Source organism: Mchenga conophoros, linkage group LG9 (assembly GCF_057382185.1).
Source record: "Mchenga conophoros isolate Kocher_MC1m ecotype Shallow Benthic linkage group LG9, M_conophoros_male_GT1.1, whole genome shotgun sequence".
NCBI lineage: Eukaryota > Metazoa > Chordata > Actinopteri > Cichliformes > Cichlidae > Mchenga > Mchenga conophoros.
Window position 1 is genome coordinate 28295255 of NC_140534.1, and position 16486 is coordinate 28311740.

The 16486-nt window shown below is 38.1% G+C and overlaps 1 protein-coding gene across 3 annotated transcripts in view; it reads right to left on the reverse strand.

Moving 5' to 3' along the window:
- pip4k2aa (phosphatidylinositol-5-phosphate 4-kinase, type II, alpha a) overlaps positions 1–16486 on the reverse strand; it is a 28521-nt gene that overhangs the window by 9923 nt on the left and 2112 nt on the right. For all 3 annotated transcript variants that reach the window (XM_085287376.1, XM_085287375.1, XM_085287377.1), the window contains exons 2-6: positions 5360–5457; positions 5118–5214; positions 3760–3912; positions 3204–3350; positions 3038–3076 (exon numbers count right to left, since the gene is read on the reverse strand). In XM_085287376.1, coding sequence (XP_085143502.1) covers positions 3038–3076; positions 3204–3350; positions 3760–3912; positions 5118–5214; positions 5360–5457 — 534 coding nt within the window. The remainder of the gene's footprint in view (positions 1–3037; positions 3077–3203; positions 3351–3759; positions 3913–5117; positions 5215–5359; positions 5458–16486) is intronic.

The window sequence follows — 16486 nt, forward strand, 5'->3', positions numbered from 1 at the left end:
AAAGAAGTCCAAAGAATAAAATCTAAAAAATAAAAAACAAAGAAAACCAACAAGCAGCAATGATTTGCAAATCCCCTGAAGCCACGTTATTGACAACAAACTATGGAAAGCATATCAAAAACTGTCAAAAATGAGAACTTTTATTACTTCATGAAAAACATTAGCTCATTTTAAATTTGATGACAACAGCACGTCTCAACTTTGCAACTGCACAATGAAAGGCTGGAAAAGTAAGTGATATTAAAAAAGAAACCGCTAGAGGAAAATTTTACTACTAATTAGGCTAGCGGGCATTGGGTCGGTAACATGACTGGGTGTAAAAAGAGCATCTTAGAGCGACAGAGTTTTTCAGAAGTAAAGATGGGTAGAAGTTCACAATCCGCAAGAAACTCAATCTACAAATTGTATGAAACAATTTCAGAATAATGTTCTTCAACTTTAAATTTCAAAGACTACCATCAAAAGTTTCAGAGACTGATTCTGAGAAATCTCTGTGTGGAAGGAACAAAGATCAATACTGGATGCCCGTTATCTTCAGGCCATCAGATGACACAGTATTAAAAACATCCATGATTCTGTCATGGAAATCACTGCATGGGCTCAGGAACATTTCCAGAAATCACAGTCTGCGAACACAGTTCGCTGTCCCATCCACAAATACGGGTTAAAGCTCTTTACCCTGCAAAGAAGCCATACGTGAACATGATCCAGGAGCACTACTGTCTTCTCTGGGCCAAAGTGCCCAGAGAAGTAAAGTAGAAGACTGTTCTGTGGTCAGGCAAATCAAAGTTTGAAATTGCTTTTGGAAAACGCTTCGTCCTCTAGATTAAATAGAAGAACCATCCAGCTTGTTGTCAGCATCCGTTTAAATGCCTGCATCTGATGGTATGGGGGTGCATTAATGCCTGTGGAATTGGCAGCTTGCACATCTGGAAAGGCACCATAAATGCTGAAAGGCATACTTAGGCTTTAGAGCAGCACGTGCTTCCATTCACATCTTTTTTGGGCATATTTGTACATTTCAGCAAGAAAATGCTAAAACGCATACTGCAGCTATTACAACGGCATGGCTTCATAATAGAAGAGTCCAGGTGCTGAACTGGCCTGCCTGTAATGCAGACATCTGGTCAATGAAACAAAAAACATGACAAAGATGACTCAGGACTGTTGAACAGCTGGAATCCTATATCAGACAAGAATGGGACAACATTCCTGCCCCAAGTCCAAACCTGCCCAAACTTTTCTGAGATGTGCTGCTGCCATTAAATTACAAATACATTTTCTCAGTTTAAACGTTTATGTTTTCTATGTTCTATTATGAATAAAATATGAGTTCATGAGATTTGCATTCATTTTTATTTTACATTTTAAACAGTGGCCCAACTTCTTTGAAATTGTTGTAGTTTAAGTTAAGAGTGACAGTTTGTCTCAGAAAATATAACATCTGACTTAATACATGCGAGCTTGCCAAAATGTATCCTGTTGCTTCTTAATCTCTATTGCTAGACAGCAAATGGTGCTTCACACAGCTGCGCTGCAGACGAAAAGAGGTCACATAGTAGGCTCACGTGTGTGTTAAATCCTCAGCTGCTTTGTTTTTCCACTCATCTGTTTTAACCATAATAATATTTTGCTTGTTCCCCCATGTACAGGGGCCTATATTTAGTTCAGGGATTCCCTGAAGTCTTCCATGTCTCACTGCATGGTGTTCCACAATTAAGCCCCCCCCCCCATATAACTCGCTTCAAGCTGCTGTGGTTCAAAACTGGGGCAGCCTATGTAAATACCTTTTACAGGCAAAGACTAAACTTTGCAGAAATAAATGTGTATGCAGATAATGAAAAGAGCAGTGAGTTTTCCATCTTGCTAAGCTGATACACTGCACTGCAAAGTAATCAAAGACGATGTCTGTAAGTATCATTGTTCTAGATCAAACCTTCAACCTTAAGGAAAAAAAACAAAACAAAAAACAGCTAAATAAAACTCTTCTTATCAGGCAAGGTAACCATTTGAACTGTTGTTAGCGAATACACATTTAACACAAAAGACAAAATCAGTCAGATTTCTGCAAATTCTGTGACAACTCATTTTCAACAGGTGACTCTGTTCAAGCAGCCAAAAGCTCAAAAATAGGCTGTTTCTCACATCAAACAGCAAAACTTCCATCGCACAAAATGTCCTGCTCATATACACTGTTTACACACACACACACACACACACACACACACACACACACACACACAAAAAACAACATACTCAATCATGAGACAACATCTGTTCGAATAAAAACACTACAACAACAAACAGCCAGACATAGAGTCAAACGCGCAGATGCACACAACCATCAGTCTTTCACACACAGACAGCAAGCAGGGGAACTAATGGATCAGCAGAAGCCAGGTTAGAGGGAATGAAGCAAATTAAAAGGAACAAAAATACCATGCAGTGGCTAGAAAGGGAATGGAGTGACAAAGTAGGTGCTACCTGAAGGAGATGGATATTTGCTACTGTCATCCCCACCCAAAGGGAAACAAAAGCAGACACCAGAGTCCTGTTAGTTAAACCATTTGGGTGATGACAGTGAGCCTGGAACTGTTTGAAAACACTGGAAACAGGTTGTTTTCTTTCTCATTCTCTAATCGTCCACATGGCTTTCTTATGACATGTTATTTAAACAAAATATTCACGTTTAATATACTATATTTAAACTATTCCTCAGACTGCCAGACTGTTCAGTAGTACCAGAACCAAGACATCGGCAGGGTACACAGCACAGCTGTTTAAGACGACACCAACTCACAAATCCTCTCAGAACTTCATTAAGCAACACTTTGCAAATTTAAGTGGAAGTCTGGTGGACTTGTTTAGTTTGCTTTGATATCTAAAGCTTTTACTTTTATTAAGAATTCTAGCTAAAATTGTAATTGATATCATTTACTGCTCAAAGCAGACAGGTATGGCTAAGAGTCCTATCCAGATATTTAGTATTCGTGATTATGTATAACAGTGGACCTTAGCTCTCAGCAGGTGACTATACCTTCTCCTTGTCGCTCGCCTCTCTTGCCACAGTGGACCCCTTAGAAAAACAAACAAAAAACAAAGACACATGGATTCAATTTCTTTTCACATTCATGCTGTATCTGATCACCTCTCCTCCTTCATTTCATTTCTTTTTTGTGTGTTCTTCTTTCCTTCCCTCTTACCTTGAGATCATATTTCTTGTAGACAGAAAGGCGGTGAGAGAAGACATTGCGAGTAACAATCATGTAAGTCTCATCCCCATCCACTGTGAGCCGGTACATCCCCAGAAACTGAGGAAGCAGCGTGTTGCCATGGCACTCAACAATAAACTACAGAAAGAGTGTGAAGAAGACAAATATATGACCCTTTTTTCAGTCACAATGGATACTTAATGCCTGTACTAACAGGGAGAGTTTATGGAATAAAGAAAGAGATTTTTAAAGCAAAGCACAACTTAGCTTTTTCCTGAGAGATGATAAACAGACTAAAGGGAGTAAGGGGCTCCTATTACAACAGCTATCAGTGGACATGGCATGACTATGGAACCCATAAAGTTTTTTTTTTTTTTTATCACTACTTAAACTGCAAGATCAATAAGAAGTTGCATTATTAAAGACAACAGCTTGTCCCTTTTCCTTTTGATGTTATTTTCATCAGCCACAGGCTAGCATAATCTATTTCTTCCTATGGAAGAATAAACAGTAAGTCATACATTATAGTTAAAAAAGCCCTCTTCACCTGATGGTATTTCTTTAGAATGTTGTGCATCTCGGCCACATCCTCGCTGCTGATGGTCTTGATGACGTACCGTTTGTCGTAAGAGGTATGGAAGCGGGCCCCACTGCGTCCCTGGGCCTCACTGTTTAAGGGAGCACTGCGTGTCAGAGAGTTCTGCAAACACAGAGCACAAACAAAGATGAAACAAGGATAAGGATGGGCACAATGAAATGACAGCAGCTTGTCATCTTTGCTCTTTGACAATCCTAACTTCCCTATAAAACCTGTTTTGAAAAAGAGTCAGAACTCATATTGACCTCTCATTATTGAATAGCTGATAGGGAAATTACATTTCTGAGGTAGTGCACAGTTGTGAGGGAGCTCAGAAATACAGCAAGTACATCTGCATTCTTATTGTTTCACCACCTCCCACACTCTAGTCTAAACATATGAGGGTTTGACCCCTATGGCTGCTGCGCTGCCAAAGCTACACACAGACGTAAACAGCCGCTGCCCAGACTTTGGAGCTCACAAGTAAGATGATCCAATACCCTATGGCTCAATCCCTCATTCTCTAAGAATTCCTCACCCCCTCTCTTAAACTGTTAGCTTATGTTGCTTATGTTGCAGAATGACAACAAACTTTGGAGTTATGTGGCAGAAACAACAATATCATTTCTTCTTATGTTTAGAAGCTTACAGAAGATTTGCTTTTTGAGACTGCTAAAAAGTATGAAAAGTAAGAAATGACCAAGTCTTAGTGCAATATTGAAATCATTTGAGTAACAAGCTCAACATGCTAAAGAAATGCTTAAATTTATCAATTTTTTTGCAGTGGTTACCAATTTTTCTCATAATTTATTTAACATAATGGTTACTGTTGCACTCTAATGACCTTCCCAAAGCATAAACTAATACGTCTGACATTAAGCACCATGAAAAATAACAAACAAACCTTTAAACCTTCTATCTTCAACAAGTGTCTAATACCAGTTTAATAGCGACAATGTGGCATTTTGGACTGGTGACTTTCAACTCCTACTGCAGCCAGCTGAGCCCTAATGAAAACATGTAAGAGGGGCAGCTGCACTGAGCTGGGAGACAATGACATCCAAATACAGCCAACTCACATACTGCACCGGGAAACAGGGATTTACTGGGAAAGAGCAAAAACTGAAGACAGAGTGGGCTCAAACAAAAGAGGGAAAAGATGACTGCATTTGTTTTGGAGTAGTTACGTGTTTAAGTGTGCTTAGATTGTTAAAGTTATTAGACTGTGAAACATCTACTAAAAAAACATGGTTATCTTTAGTAAGTGACAACCCAATATTCAAATGTAAACCAATCATATACTACAAATGGTAGAAGTCTTTTTTTACCAAAAAGTCCTGATCATCGATGCCAAACCTCTCCCTGAGGTTTCGAAACACCAGAGGGCAGTACTCTTTGAACTTGAAATGGCTAGGCATGTTCTCCCTGTGTGTACACAAAAATCAGAAAAACATAACGAAGAATTCATGAATGCTATTTAGTGTGTTTTGTTACTCCTTTATGCTTAATTTAAAAAACACATTTATTTTGGTGACACACAATTACTTTGGAATTTAAAAAAAGAACTTACTTGTTGAACAGGTGGTTGTCCACTTTAATCTTAGAATAGGCCTTGAAGTCATCTGGCATGAGCATGATGGGAATCTGGACATGGCTTAACTCGTTTATCTGTGCAAAGAAAAACACAAAAACAGGGTCAATCAGTCATGCATCTAGGAAAACGAAGCAGCTTAAAGCATGTCTGTGAAGCATGTGGTGTATAAGAGGTCCCAGAAATCCTAGACAAAATATGATGTAGTGACCGAGGAAATTAACACTTAAAGGATTCTTTCATTTTATCTTTCTACACAATGTGGAAATAAAGTTAAGATAGAACATGGATTGTGCTCGGTTTGGCTGTTCTAATATTACAGTTATCAATCCTACATAACTGAGATATCTGAAATTTGGGGTCCTGAAAACAAAACATTGATGGATGAATTTGTAACCCACACTAAAGCAGATATACAAGTTATTGTGCTTTATTATTTAAAAGAGCATTAACCAATGTGTCCAGGGCCATCAATTAATGATAATCTTCAGCACTGAACAACTGGAGATGTAAACATTTTAATAGATTACATTTCTAGGATCATGTCATCTACAAATCTGAAGGACAGGCAGTGAAGAGAATCAAAAGGAAATGCTCCAGAAAATGCAAATGTTTGTCATTGTTTTTAAATGTACAGACAATGACAAAATGGGGACTTTAAAAAGAGTGACACGCAGCCTGTAATGTCAATATAATGTCTAATACAAGACATAAATAGAGTCTAGATAACATGTGGATTTGTAGGAGTAAGAGAATGTGTTGCAGAAAAGTTAATCTTAATATGCTTCTTCAAGATCCTGCAGTCTGTGAAGCCCTGCTATTTTCTAATCTTCTTGATAGAACATGTTTACAGTTCAGAGCATAATGACATTTTCTTTTCAGTGTGCAATGCCATTTCTCTAGTCTCTGAAATGCAATTTTAAAAGAAACTGGGGTGTCCTCATTACTAGCTAAAAATTGAGCACTCATCCTTTCAAAACCCCCAGTGACATTTACCTTGAATTTCAAGAGTGATGCTTCAATGAACCTTATACAGTGAACAGGAGAGCTGTGATCACCTATGGTACATTTGCAGGAGCTTCCCTTGGAGCTGGCCATGCTTCACATTGCTGCACTGCACAGACCTGACATTTGTTATGAATCAGGCACAGCTTGATACACATACGATGTGTGTATTTGTGTGTGTGTTTGTGCATTTGTTGTTGGCTGCCGGCAGGCTTCCTAGCAGGTTGCTTGAATCTATTAATAACCCTCCAATCATTCCACCAAGCACACTCGTGATGACGGTGCAGGGAGTAGCCTAAAATATTTCATTTTGACTGATTAATAACAAGACATGTGCATGTTCCTCTGCAGCCATGTCTCAAATGTGATTTAAATTTTCTACATTGCTTACAGCTAGGATTGTGCTGAGATTCAAAATGAGGTGTCATATCACGACTTCAGCATCTCACTTAAACGAGGTATCCAATGTTTTTACCATTGCAGATCATCTGCAGCCTTGTAAAGTTGCAGAAATGTTGGAGACAGTATGCAACAGAAAGTTCATTATACCAGTCACAGTCAGGTGAAGACATGTATTAACAGGCTGAGTGTGGAAGAATACGTCTATGATCTTGTCCACTCTCAAATTATTATATATGACGAAACTGCTATATTAAAATGTAGACATTCAGCATTAATAATTTAAGAAAAATCTGTAACTAATGACTAACAAATTCCCAGCACAGCCAAGATGTAGGGCTAATTCCCCACAGGCTCATGATATTAATTTATTTTGGTCAAGTATATAATCTGAGCCTGTTCTGCCACTTGAACCTGGACCCAAGTTCACAGATGTCATATCCAAGTATGGTTCAGCACCCTGTTGTGACAGGCACTATCGTCACAGTGACGTAATACAACAGATGCATCCTGGGTACACAAGGGAGATGTCACCTAATCAACAAAGCTGCATTTCACACAAGAGCAGAGACAATGCCTCATCACACCACGCAGACACAGACACACACACAGACACACACACACACACACACACACACACACACACACACACACGTGTCTGTGAGGACACTAGTGTTCAGCAATGACAATTGAGATGAAAATATCTGTTAGATAAAAGAGACGATGGGTCCCTCGAGGTTCATTTTTCCCCAAACTACCCTCATATGACCATTTGTGTAGATTTACTGTTTCAGCAAATGTCCTTGTTGCTACCTTTAAATTTCACAACCATAAAAACAGCAAAAGGAAACATGAGAAAGTGCCTACCCAGGATGACAATGTTGCCCTATGTTTTACAAATGAAGATTTTTTTTATAGGCTTCTACCTTGATGCTAAACATCTGCGCAGGTGCCTTTGTGGAAATGTTGTATATAAACTTCACTATAGTTGACTATAGTTGCGCCTAGCCCACACCATATAATGTTAAGTAGAGCTATTTCATGTTTCAGGCTCTCATATGACCATCCAGTTCATGTGCTTATTTTCCTCCATCTATCAAACTTGCAGACAATTTCACACCACCACTTCCTTTTTGTCTCCATGGTGATGAAGACTGGTTTTCCGGCCCAGAGTGAAGTAAGTGTGCGCTGTTGCTCCATTGGACAGGAAGTTGGTGAAGATAGCATGCTTTGTCAGCAGCTCGGCATAGCCTCATCTTTCTGCACAATGACAGATGACTCACTAATAGTTGAAAGAGTGAATGAAACAGAGCTGAAAAGAAAACTGCTCCCAGACTTTTATATAAAAGAAGCAAAACTAATCAGACCCGCAATCAAGATGGGTAGCCCTCAGGGACATATTTGACAATGAACAGGAAAGATGCGACCAATCATGATCATACTTATCTTTTCTGATAACACCATTACTGATTTGCAAACTATAAGCAGAATGCGTTATCAGTGGAAAAAGTTAACTTGGTAATGTAATTATTCTGATGTGTTCCTCTTGAACCTTTGTTAGTAAAGGTCAAACATAACATTTTTAGAAAGAGAAACAGGAAACATTTTCACATACCATTATTTGATAGTTGCATATAATAGGTCTGGTCTCGCTTTTAAGAAAAACATGTTTCACTACGCTGTAGTTGGGGAAAATTGTCCATTGTTCTAGTGATGGCTAGAAAGGTTATTTAGGGTTTCTGCCAGTTAACTGTTAGCCTTGCGACCTGCAGGATCTTAGCTTCAGGGGAATTTTTGTCAATGTCTTTTAAGATTTTTATTTTTATTTTTTTTAAACGTTAGCTGTAACTGTTAAATAGGCTATTGGTGGGCACACATAAAATAACCTTAAACATCTCTAAGGAGACAAGTAAATGAAAGTAATTCACAGTCTTGTGTTAACATTGTAAATAGACTGGACTGCTACTTATAAAGCAACTTCTATTGTACTTACACCTTTCTGTCTTCTCTTTTCTTTAAATGAGAGAATATTATTAACTATAGATTAGATTCCCCTCTTGTTTTGGACCATACGGTACACATCAGTGCAAGTAGATACTGCAAGTATAGTGTGATGCATTTTTATTGCTTAGTACTGATTTTAGTACTGATTTAATTTTGAACAACATAAAACCACTTTGAACTGTCAGGAAATTGCTGGCTACGAGTACTGTTCAGCCTTTTGCTGTGCCTGTGGTTTAATGTATGGTGCTATGAATATAACCTGCTGTACAACTATTTGAATCAGCAGTACTACTATGACAGATTTGCTATCAATACATCACAGGAGTGCGGAAGTACAGCAGCTTCAGCGCAACATTTAGACAGCATAACCAGCGCTGCTGCATGTGTTTACACCTATTAAACAAATGTGTCACAACCAGACTCAGAATAAATGAAGCACAGCCTACAGCGACAAACACAGTGACAGCTATGTCCTCCCATGGACATAGTCATAAGTGGTTTTAATCAACTTTGGCAGCTATTACTAAAAGCCTGTTTTTGCTATCTTTACCAGTTGCAAACGTTTTGCTGGTGTTGGTTTATCCTTGTGAAACCAACACCAATCTACCCATCTATGTGTTAATTATCACAGCAAAATGTGGTGCAGGCGATACACTGCAACAGGAACTGCCACAAAGGCAATTTGGAGTACTTTAGCTTATGGCAGTATGAAAAAAATAGTTTCCACAGGACATTGTGCAATCCAGTGAAAAACTATGCACACCTTTAGGTACAGCTTATCAAATTCACTTGATTGATCACAAGCAAGTGTCACCAAATCTACAGAGATTGGTGACACTTGCTTGTGACACTCCACAAGCAAGTGACGCTCCATTGGAGGTGTCTGGCTGCATATAGTGCAAATAGAGCTATTTTGGTGAAAAACAAATACCATATCAGCACAAACACCTCATACCAACTGTGGTCGAAGGGGTGATGATTTGGGTTCACTGTGTGGCCACAGGACCTGGACACCTTGCAAGGTAATTTGACCATGAATTCCTCTGTAAATTAAATCTTTAAATTGGGTCATGCAACAAGAGAGTGATTCCGCAGCAGAAAATCTACAACAGTTGCTAAAAAAAAAAAAAAAACACAAAAAAAAAAACACAAAAAAAACAAAACACTCAAGGTGCTGGAAAGGCCCAAAGTCCAGAACTCAACTCAATTACAATGCTGCAGCAGTCCATAAAGAGAGCTGTGCATGAATGAATGCATGCAAACCTAACTGAACTGAAGCAAAATTGTAATGAAGAGTCAGCCAAAATTCCTCCACAATAATGTGAGAGACTGATTTACAAAAATACAAAAAAAAAGATACCAAAAAAATGATTGCTTCAAGTTATTGCTGCTAAAAGGTGATTCTACAAGCTATTAAATCATGGAGGGTACTGCATTTAATAGGACTGCACAGAGTCATGTGAAAACAGTTTTTTGACATGACTGTATATCATAAAAATGGTATTTTGCAATAAAGACTTACCTACAGTGTTCACAAAGCTAATATGTTACTCCGTATCTTGCATTTTTAACTTCTTTAGAACCACGGTTATTTATCTGTTGATTTAAATTTTTGCACAATGGGTGTGGTTTTGAAAACATGTCAACGTAAGTATGATCCCAATGTAAGATAACATGTTCTTCTAAATGCAATGATGCCGAAAAAGATCTGAGCCTGAACAATAACAACTGTTGGTACACCAACTTTCACCATAGTCCCAAGCAGTGGTGGTCTACGACATAGTACATAATACTGCATCATAATCCAGGTTAGCCTTCTTTCTATGGTTTACAGGAAATACAAAAAGTCCCCTTACTACGAGGTAACTCAATATGTACTGGGGAAAAGAAAAAATACTGGCAGTAGCCAGGGGTACCCCTTAGCTTCCTAATAGATCCACCTATGGTATGGATTTCAAAATCCAATGTTGCCTTGTTCTCAACTTATCGCATTCACAAAATTTTAAGAAATCTTGGCCTCTGACCCCTGACCTTGAGGCTGAGGTCACTGAGCTACGAACTCGTCAAAGATTTTTAGTAGATACACGTATGTTATCAATTTGAAACTCCTATGTTGCTTTGTTCTCAAGTTATCACATTCACAAACTTGGGTGTCCATGTCACCCACCCGCCTGCCTGCCAGGGTGATGACAACACCCCATCAGCCATAAAGGGCCAATGCTTAGAAATGCAAAGTAAAACACTGAAGATTCACTACCAATATCACCACCGCAATTGAACTATATGGAGATGTGGTTGATGTTATATTTATAGATTATTGTGGTTCAAACAAAATGGAAATAATTAAGAATGAAAACTATAAAAACAAAGAAGATACAAACTAACCATGGATCTGCAGAATCATTTCACCCCTACTACAAAGACAAGAGCAGGATGTAACGTAAATTTGTAATGTAATTTTGCCATTGATTTCGTCACATCCTGTGTATGTTTTAAACCAGGGGTGTCAAACTCAAATACACAGTGGGCCAAAATTCAAAACTGGAACAAAGTTGCGGGCTAACGTTAATATTTATTGAAATATATTTATTCCTCGAGATATAAGAATGAATCTTTTCTTATGGACTCAAACACGTTTTGCTGAAAAACTGAATATGGAACAAGCAAAGCTTAATACTAAACAATATATATATATTAGCTGTATAATACCAGTAGGCCAGCTCTAATAGTAATTTGGTATGGCTTTGCGGGCCAAATGTAATTAGGCTGCGGACCAAATTTGGCCCGCGGGCCAGAGTTTGACACCTATGTTTTAAACCATTATTATTCAATATTAGGATCTCCAAGAGGCTGCTAAGATTGTGTTTCTCTCTCCACCTCTTTTTAAAAAACAAAATACAAAACGGAAATGCACCTATTAAATTATAGTTTGTTTCTACAGTTACCATGGTCACAAGCAAGTACACAGTATTGAAGGCGACACACATGCACACAAGCATGCGATAACGAAATGGAAAAAAAAAATTTATATGCTCAGTGCAAGTAAACCACATGCTTCAACAAGTTCTTCTGTCTGTCACTGCCTCAGGGTGACAGGATGTGAGGTTTCAGCTTTTCTCCATAATCATCACACGTATTAGCTGTGGGTCACTCCTACAGATATTTATAGAATCAAACTCTTATGTAATACACAGAAGCAGGCACAGCTACTCTGAGTCAGACACAGAGACAATGAGGCAGGAGAGAGGGGGACAGGGCATGAAACTGAGCCACATAGACAGGATGGCAAATAAAGAGACCCTCACAAAACTAGTTAAAAATCTGCAGGAAGGGGAGGGGTTTCGTGAAGAAACAGAAAGAAAAAGAATGAATAGTAGCGCTAGTATGAATTAAAATTTAGATCAGGGGGAGCCAGATTTTTTAAAAAGGAACAAAACTATTTTAATTTAAACTTGAAACGATTACCTACAAAGATAAATTTAGATCCTGCTACATAGGCCTGACTGGTAAAATAAAAATCAACACACAACCTATCAAATTTATTTTAGTTTTAAAAGCACTGGAGCAGATTATATGCAACAGCATGTCAGAAAATGCTGGAGTCAAAGCTACATTAATGTAAAGGATGCCTAAACAGTCACAATGCAGCATTCCAGCCAATGACAAATCTACTCAAACAACAACAGCAGAACACATTCTGACACACTTCTCTTCCAACACTGCCCTCATACAACACAAGGACTTACAAATAGACCTGACAGACAAACCAAAACTTTATCCCTTGTTACAGACTCCCAGGGGAGTCTGAGCCAGATTCACTGCAGAATCAAACTGGAGATGCAAGGTGTTTGGCACCTGAAAACATTTTTAAAATTAGCTTGCAGTAGCCAGGACCTTTATGCATCTTTCTAGGAAACAAGTATTTTTGACTTCACCATTGGGTAGCTGGAAAGATTCTACAGATCACGATGGCAACAGCGACCCGTCAGGAAGCCTATCAAGGTCACAGCTACAGGAGTGTTTAAGGTGTGACAACAGACAGATGGGTCACACAGCCATCTGCCTAGAATTTTTTTGGGGGGGGGGAACTGAATGTCTATGAGCATCTTTTATGCACAAATTTTCCTTACAGAATAGTTAGCTTCAAAGGTTTCAAATTTCCCCAGGCTTGGTTTTCCTCTTCAGCACTCTCTATTGTAGTGGATTGATCTGATTGGCCATCTAATCTACAGCCAAGTATTTTTTTTTTAGTGCCTGCCCTTTTAAAAGACTCCAAGGACAATTTCCCAGATGGTTCAGAGTTGCAAACCATCTGGCACATCAGGTGAGTTAGGACCTAAATTCATGCCAACAGGTTCTGCAACAGACTGGGTTCTATGAAGTCCCTGGCTCACCATGGTAACACTACTAAGAAGCAGTAAATATTCACAGGTTAGAGATGCAATCTGTAAAGTATTCTTTGTATTGTGAAAACATTAATACAGAGAAAACGCTTTATGGTGTTGCAATTTTAAGAAGCTAAAATGGGTTGCTAGTTTGTCTTATTCTAGGTTCATTTACATTCAGGCTAAAGCATAATAACAGCGTTACTATAAGACAGAGCCAAGAACCACACTTTTCCTTCCCTCTGAAAGCCACTACTTTCAGCAAGAATGCAGACTGTTAGTTAACTTGCCATATCCTGAAAGCTCCAAGTGCTAATTCTACGCTTTTCCTTATTTTTTGTCACATATAAGTTTACCGTTTCGGATGGTTATTTTAAATGTGGTCAGCGGTTAAAATAAACATTTTTTGCATTTTATTGAGGTCACATAAAGTGTAATATGGTCTTGCAGGCACAAAGGTCTGCTTGTGAGCACAGCAGTCCCACACACCTGCTGTGCAAACCTGCTGTGTGCAAGGGGCACCCAATCAGAATAAATCTGTTTTAAAGGCATGGGGGCCTCTATGGGAGAGCCTTGCTTGGGGAGTAGATGAACATGGGCTGCACCAACAAGATTAAACAAATGATTTTTTATTTTATTTTTTTAATGTGAATCACTCATAGCTACTCTAGTAGAGCAAAAGATTTAAAAATTAGAATTGGAAACAAGCATTACAGGCCCTGTTTCATTCCCCCAAGCTAGACACTTAGAGCTATGGTCTAAATCCGCTGTCATGTAAGTTTCTTTTATTAAGTTTTATAGTGAGAAAAATCTTCCTGACAATGGCAGAAGGCAAGAAAAAGGACCAAATAATACTCTTTTCGAAAATCCACACTGCAATTTTTATGGCTTGAGGCACCCCAATCCCAATTTATAATCTTAGTGCAGCCAAAAACAGATGCTATATATGCTGACAACATTTCAAAGTACTAGGATTAAAATAAAATGGGCTACTTGCTTAAGCAGGTTATTTTAAGGAAGCTTTTAAATACTTCAAAGTACATATCTTTGGTTAGCTATTACACAACAACAATTCTGATGACATACACATAGTTTACGGGATCATTTAAACATCTCATTTATTCCTATGATTGCTGGCACTCTATTTGTCTCATTCTGCATGCCATTCTCACTTCACTGGACTAATATAAAGGTTGGAACTACTGGCATCTAATCTGCACTGGAGAAATGAACGGACCAGTAATTCAAATAAATCTGGTTTTTAAGCCAAGACAATTTGGATTATTCAGATGACAACCCACAGTGGTTAAAGAGGGTGGTTACAACTGCAGAGCATGTGTATGAATGAATGTGTTTCAATGTCCTACTGTCTTTGCAGTCTGGTGGCATTCCCAAGCCTCACCCTTTATTCACTCCCTTTTTAGTTCATGTTACTTTTGCAATCTCCTTGCTGCAGTGAGTGACCTTTAGCTCGGGCTGACCCGTAATAACCAACCCAACATTAGTTTATGAGAAGAGTGTTAGTTCACTGGTTGGTTGCCAGGAAAAACAAAACAAAACAACAAAACTCAAAGTCTCACTGAAGTGGCAAAAGTCACTTATAGATAGATATTACTGTTTACACAGCTGGTTCCTCCATTTATTAATTTTATACGCGTCAGGCAGGAAATCCAAACAGTGGGTTTATTTCAAGAGTAAACGACAGCCCCAATAGAGCGGCAAAACCCACAGGCAAACATTCACCTACCATTTATCAACGTCAAACATGGCTTATCATGTTAAATGCACAAAAAGCCCAATAATAGCCAATTAAACACTCATTCTACTATTGGAACAGAGTCCTTGCTGACTGTTGCTTTAATGGTATCATTAACTGGCGGCTTCCTGTGTGGTGTTGTAAAATTTAGATTTTTAAAGCTTATACTAGAGGTCTGTATCTCTGTAATTATGCATAGTGTTACCAAAGATATGTAATATCTCAAATAATTCAAGAGTTAACAGCAGTTTTAGATGCTCCCTATACATACAATTATAATTAATTTAATAAAAAAAATGAATGATGCATGGATAAACAGTTTAAAATGGATGGATGTTTAGATGAATGGATAGATGGCTATCATAAATGTGCATGAGTAGCTAACTACTTGTCAACAAGGCAAATTTGGTAAGGGGTGGCCCTACTTATATCAATACTTGATGGCCTAAACACTCAGTGGCTCAATCTAGTAACCTGACATGGAATGTAATTTTTACATAGCTGATAGTATGACAAGCTGAGTACCTGCTGAGAAAAACTGCAGGAGAAGTAGCCTAAGGCATAACAAGGGAATGTGCTGACGACTCCAGTGCACTGTTGAGCAATCTGAGTACAGTTTGAACATGTATTCAATGATTCTTCAAACTCTAGGTTTTTATGGTTACAAGGCACTGACCCATAATGTTTCAGCAGACAGTTGACACAGCACAAAAGTAGACACCTGAATCCGATAAATGATTATGATATAATCCTAGCTTTGACATGCATGGACAAACACAAAAACCAACAAATGATTTTCTCTTAAATTTACTGATGTGACAAAATAAATAAATAAATAAAAATTAATAATCCATGATATAACCATAAATTTTTATTGAAGGGTTTTAAGAGCTTGGTGGCCATCTAGCTGATACAACTGCTTACATCACATCTGATAAGCAAAACCAGTAAAGTGAGGACAAATGGCGTATATTTATATACATTTATCTTTCGTAGGCACTTCAATGAACAAGAGACTGACTAATTTGTAGTGCATAGCTTCACAGAGGTAAAACTCTCGTGTTTCTTACTTTGAGCCTTCAGGCTTAACACTAGCCAGGTGACTGTGATCCATCTACAGACTACAGCTTAGATAAAGAATAAAAGCTTTAGATCTTTAGCTGCCTTGGCATCATGCATGTCAGACTATTCTGAGGTTCTGTAATCCACACTAAACTGCCACAATGAACCCTACTCCAAAAAATCAAATGCTGCAGAGTAAAAAAAAAAAGAAAAAAAAAATGTAACACATTCCCATAAAGACTTTACCCTCAATCTGCCCACAGTGCTGCAAGTATGTCAAATATCCACCAAATACTCCTCAACCTGCCTCAAACTGACATATAGATATGGACAAAAACAAAATAGACTATGATCACTGCTGAAAAAGTCATTAGTGAAAATAAATGTCTGGCTATTAATAAAACAAAGTGCATCATTTTAAACTAAATAATTTAAGAACAAATAGGTGATTTATTACATTAAAAAAAGGTAAACTTTTTTTTTCCATTTGTCAAA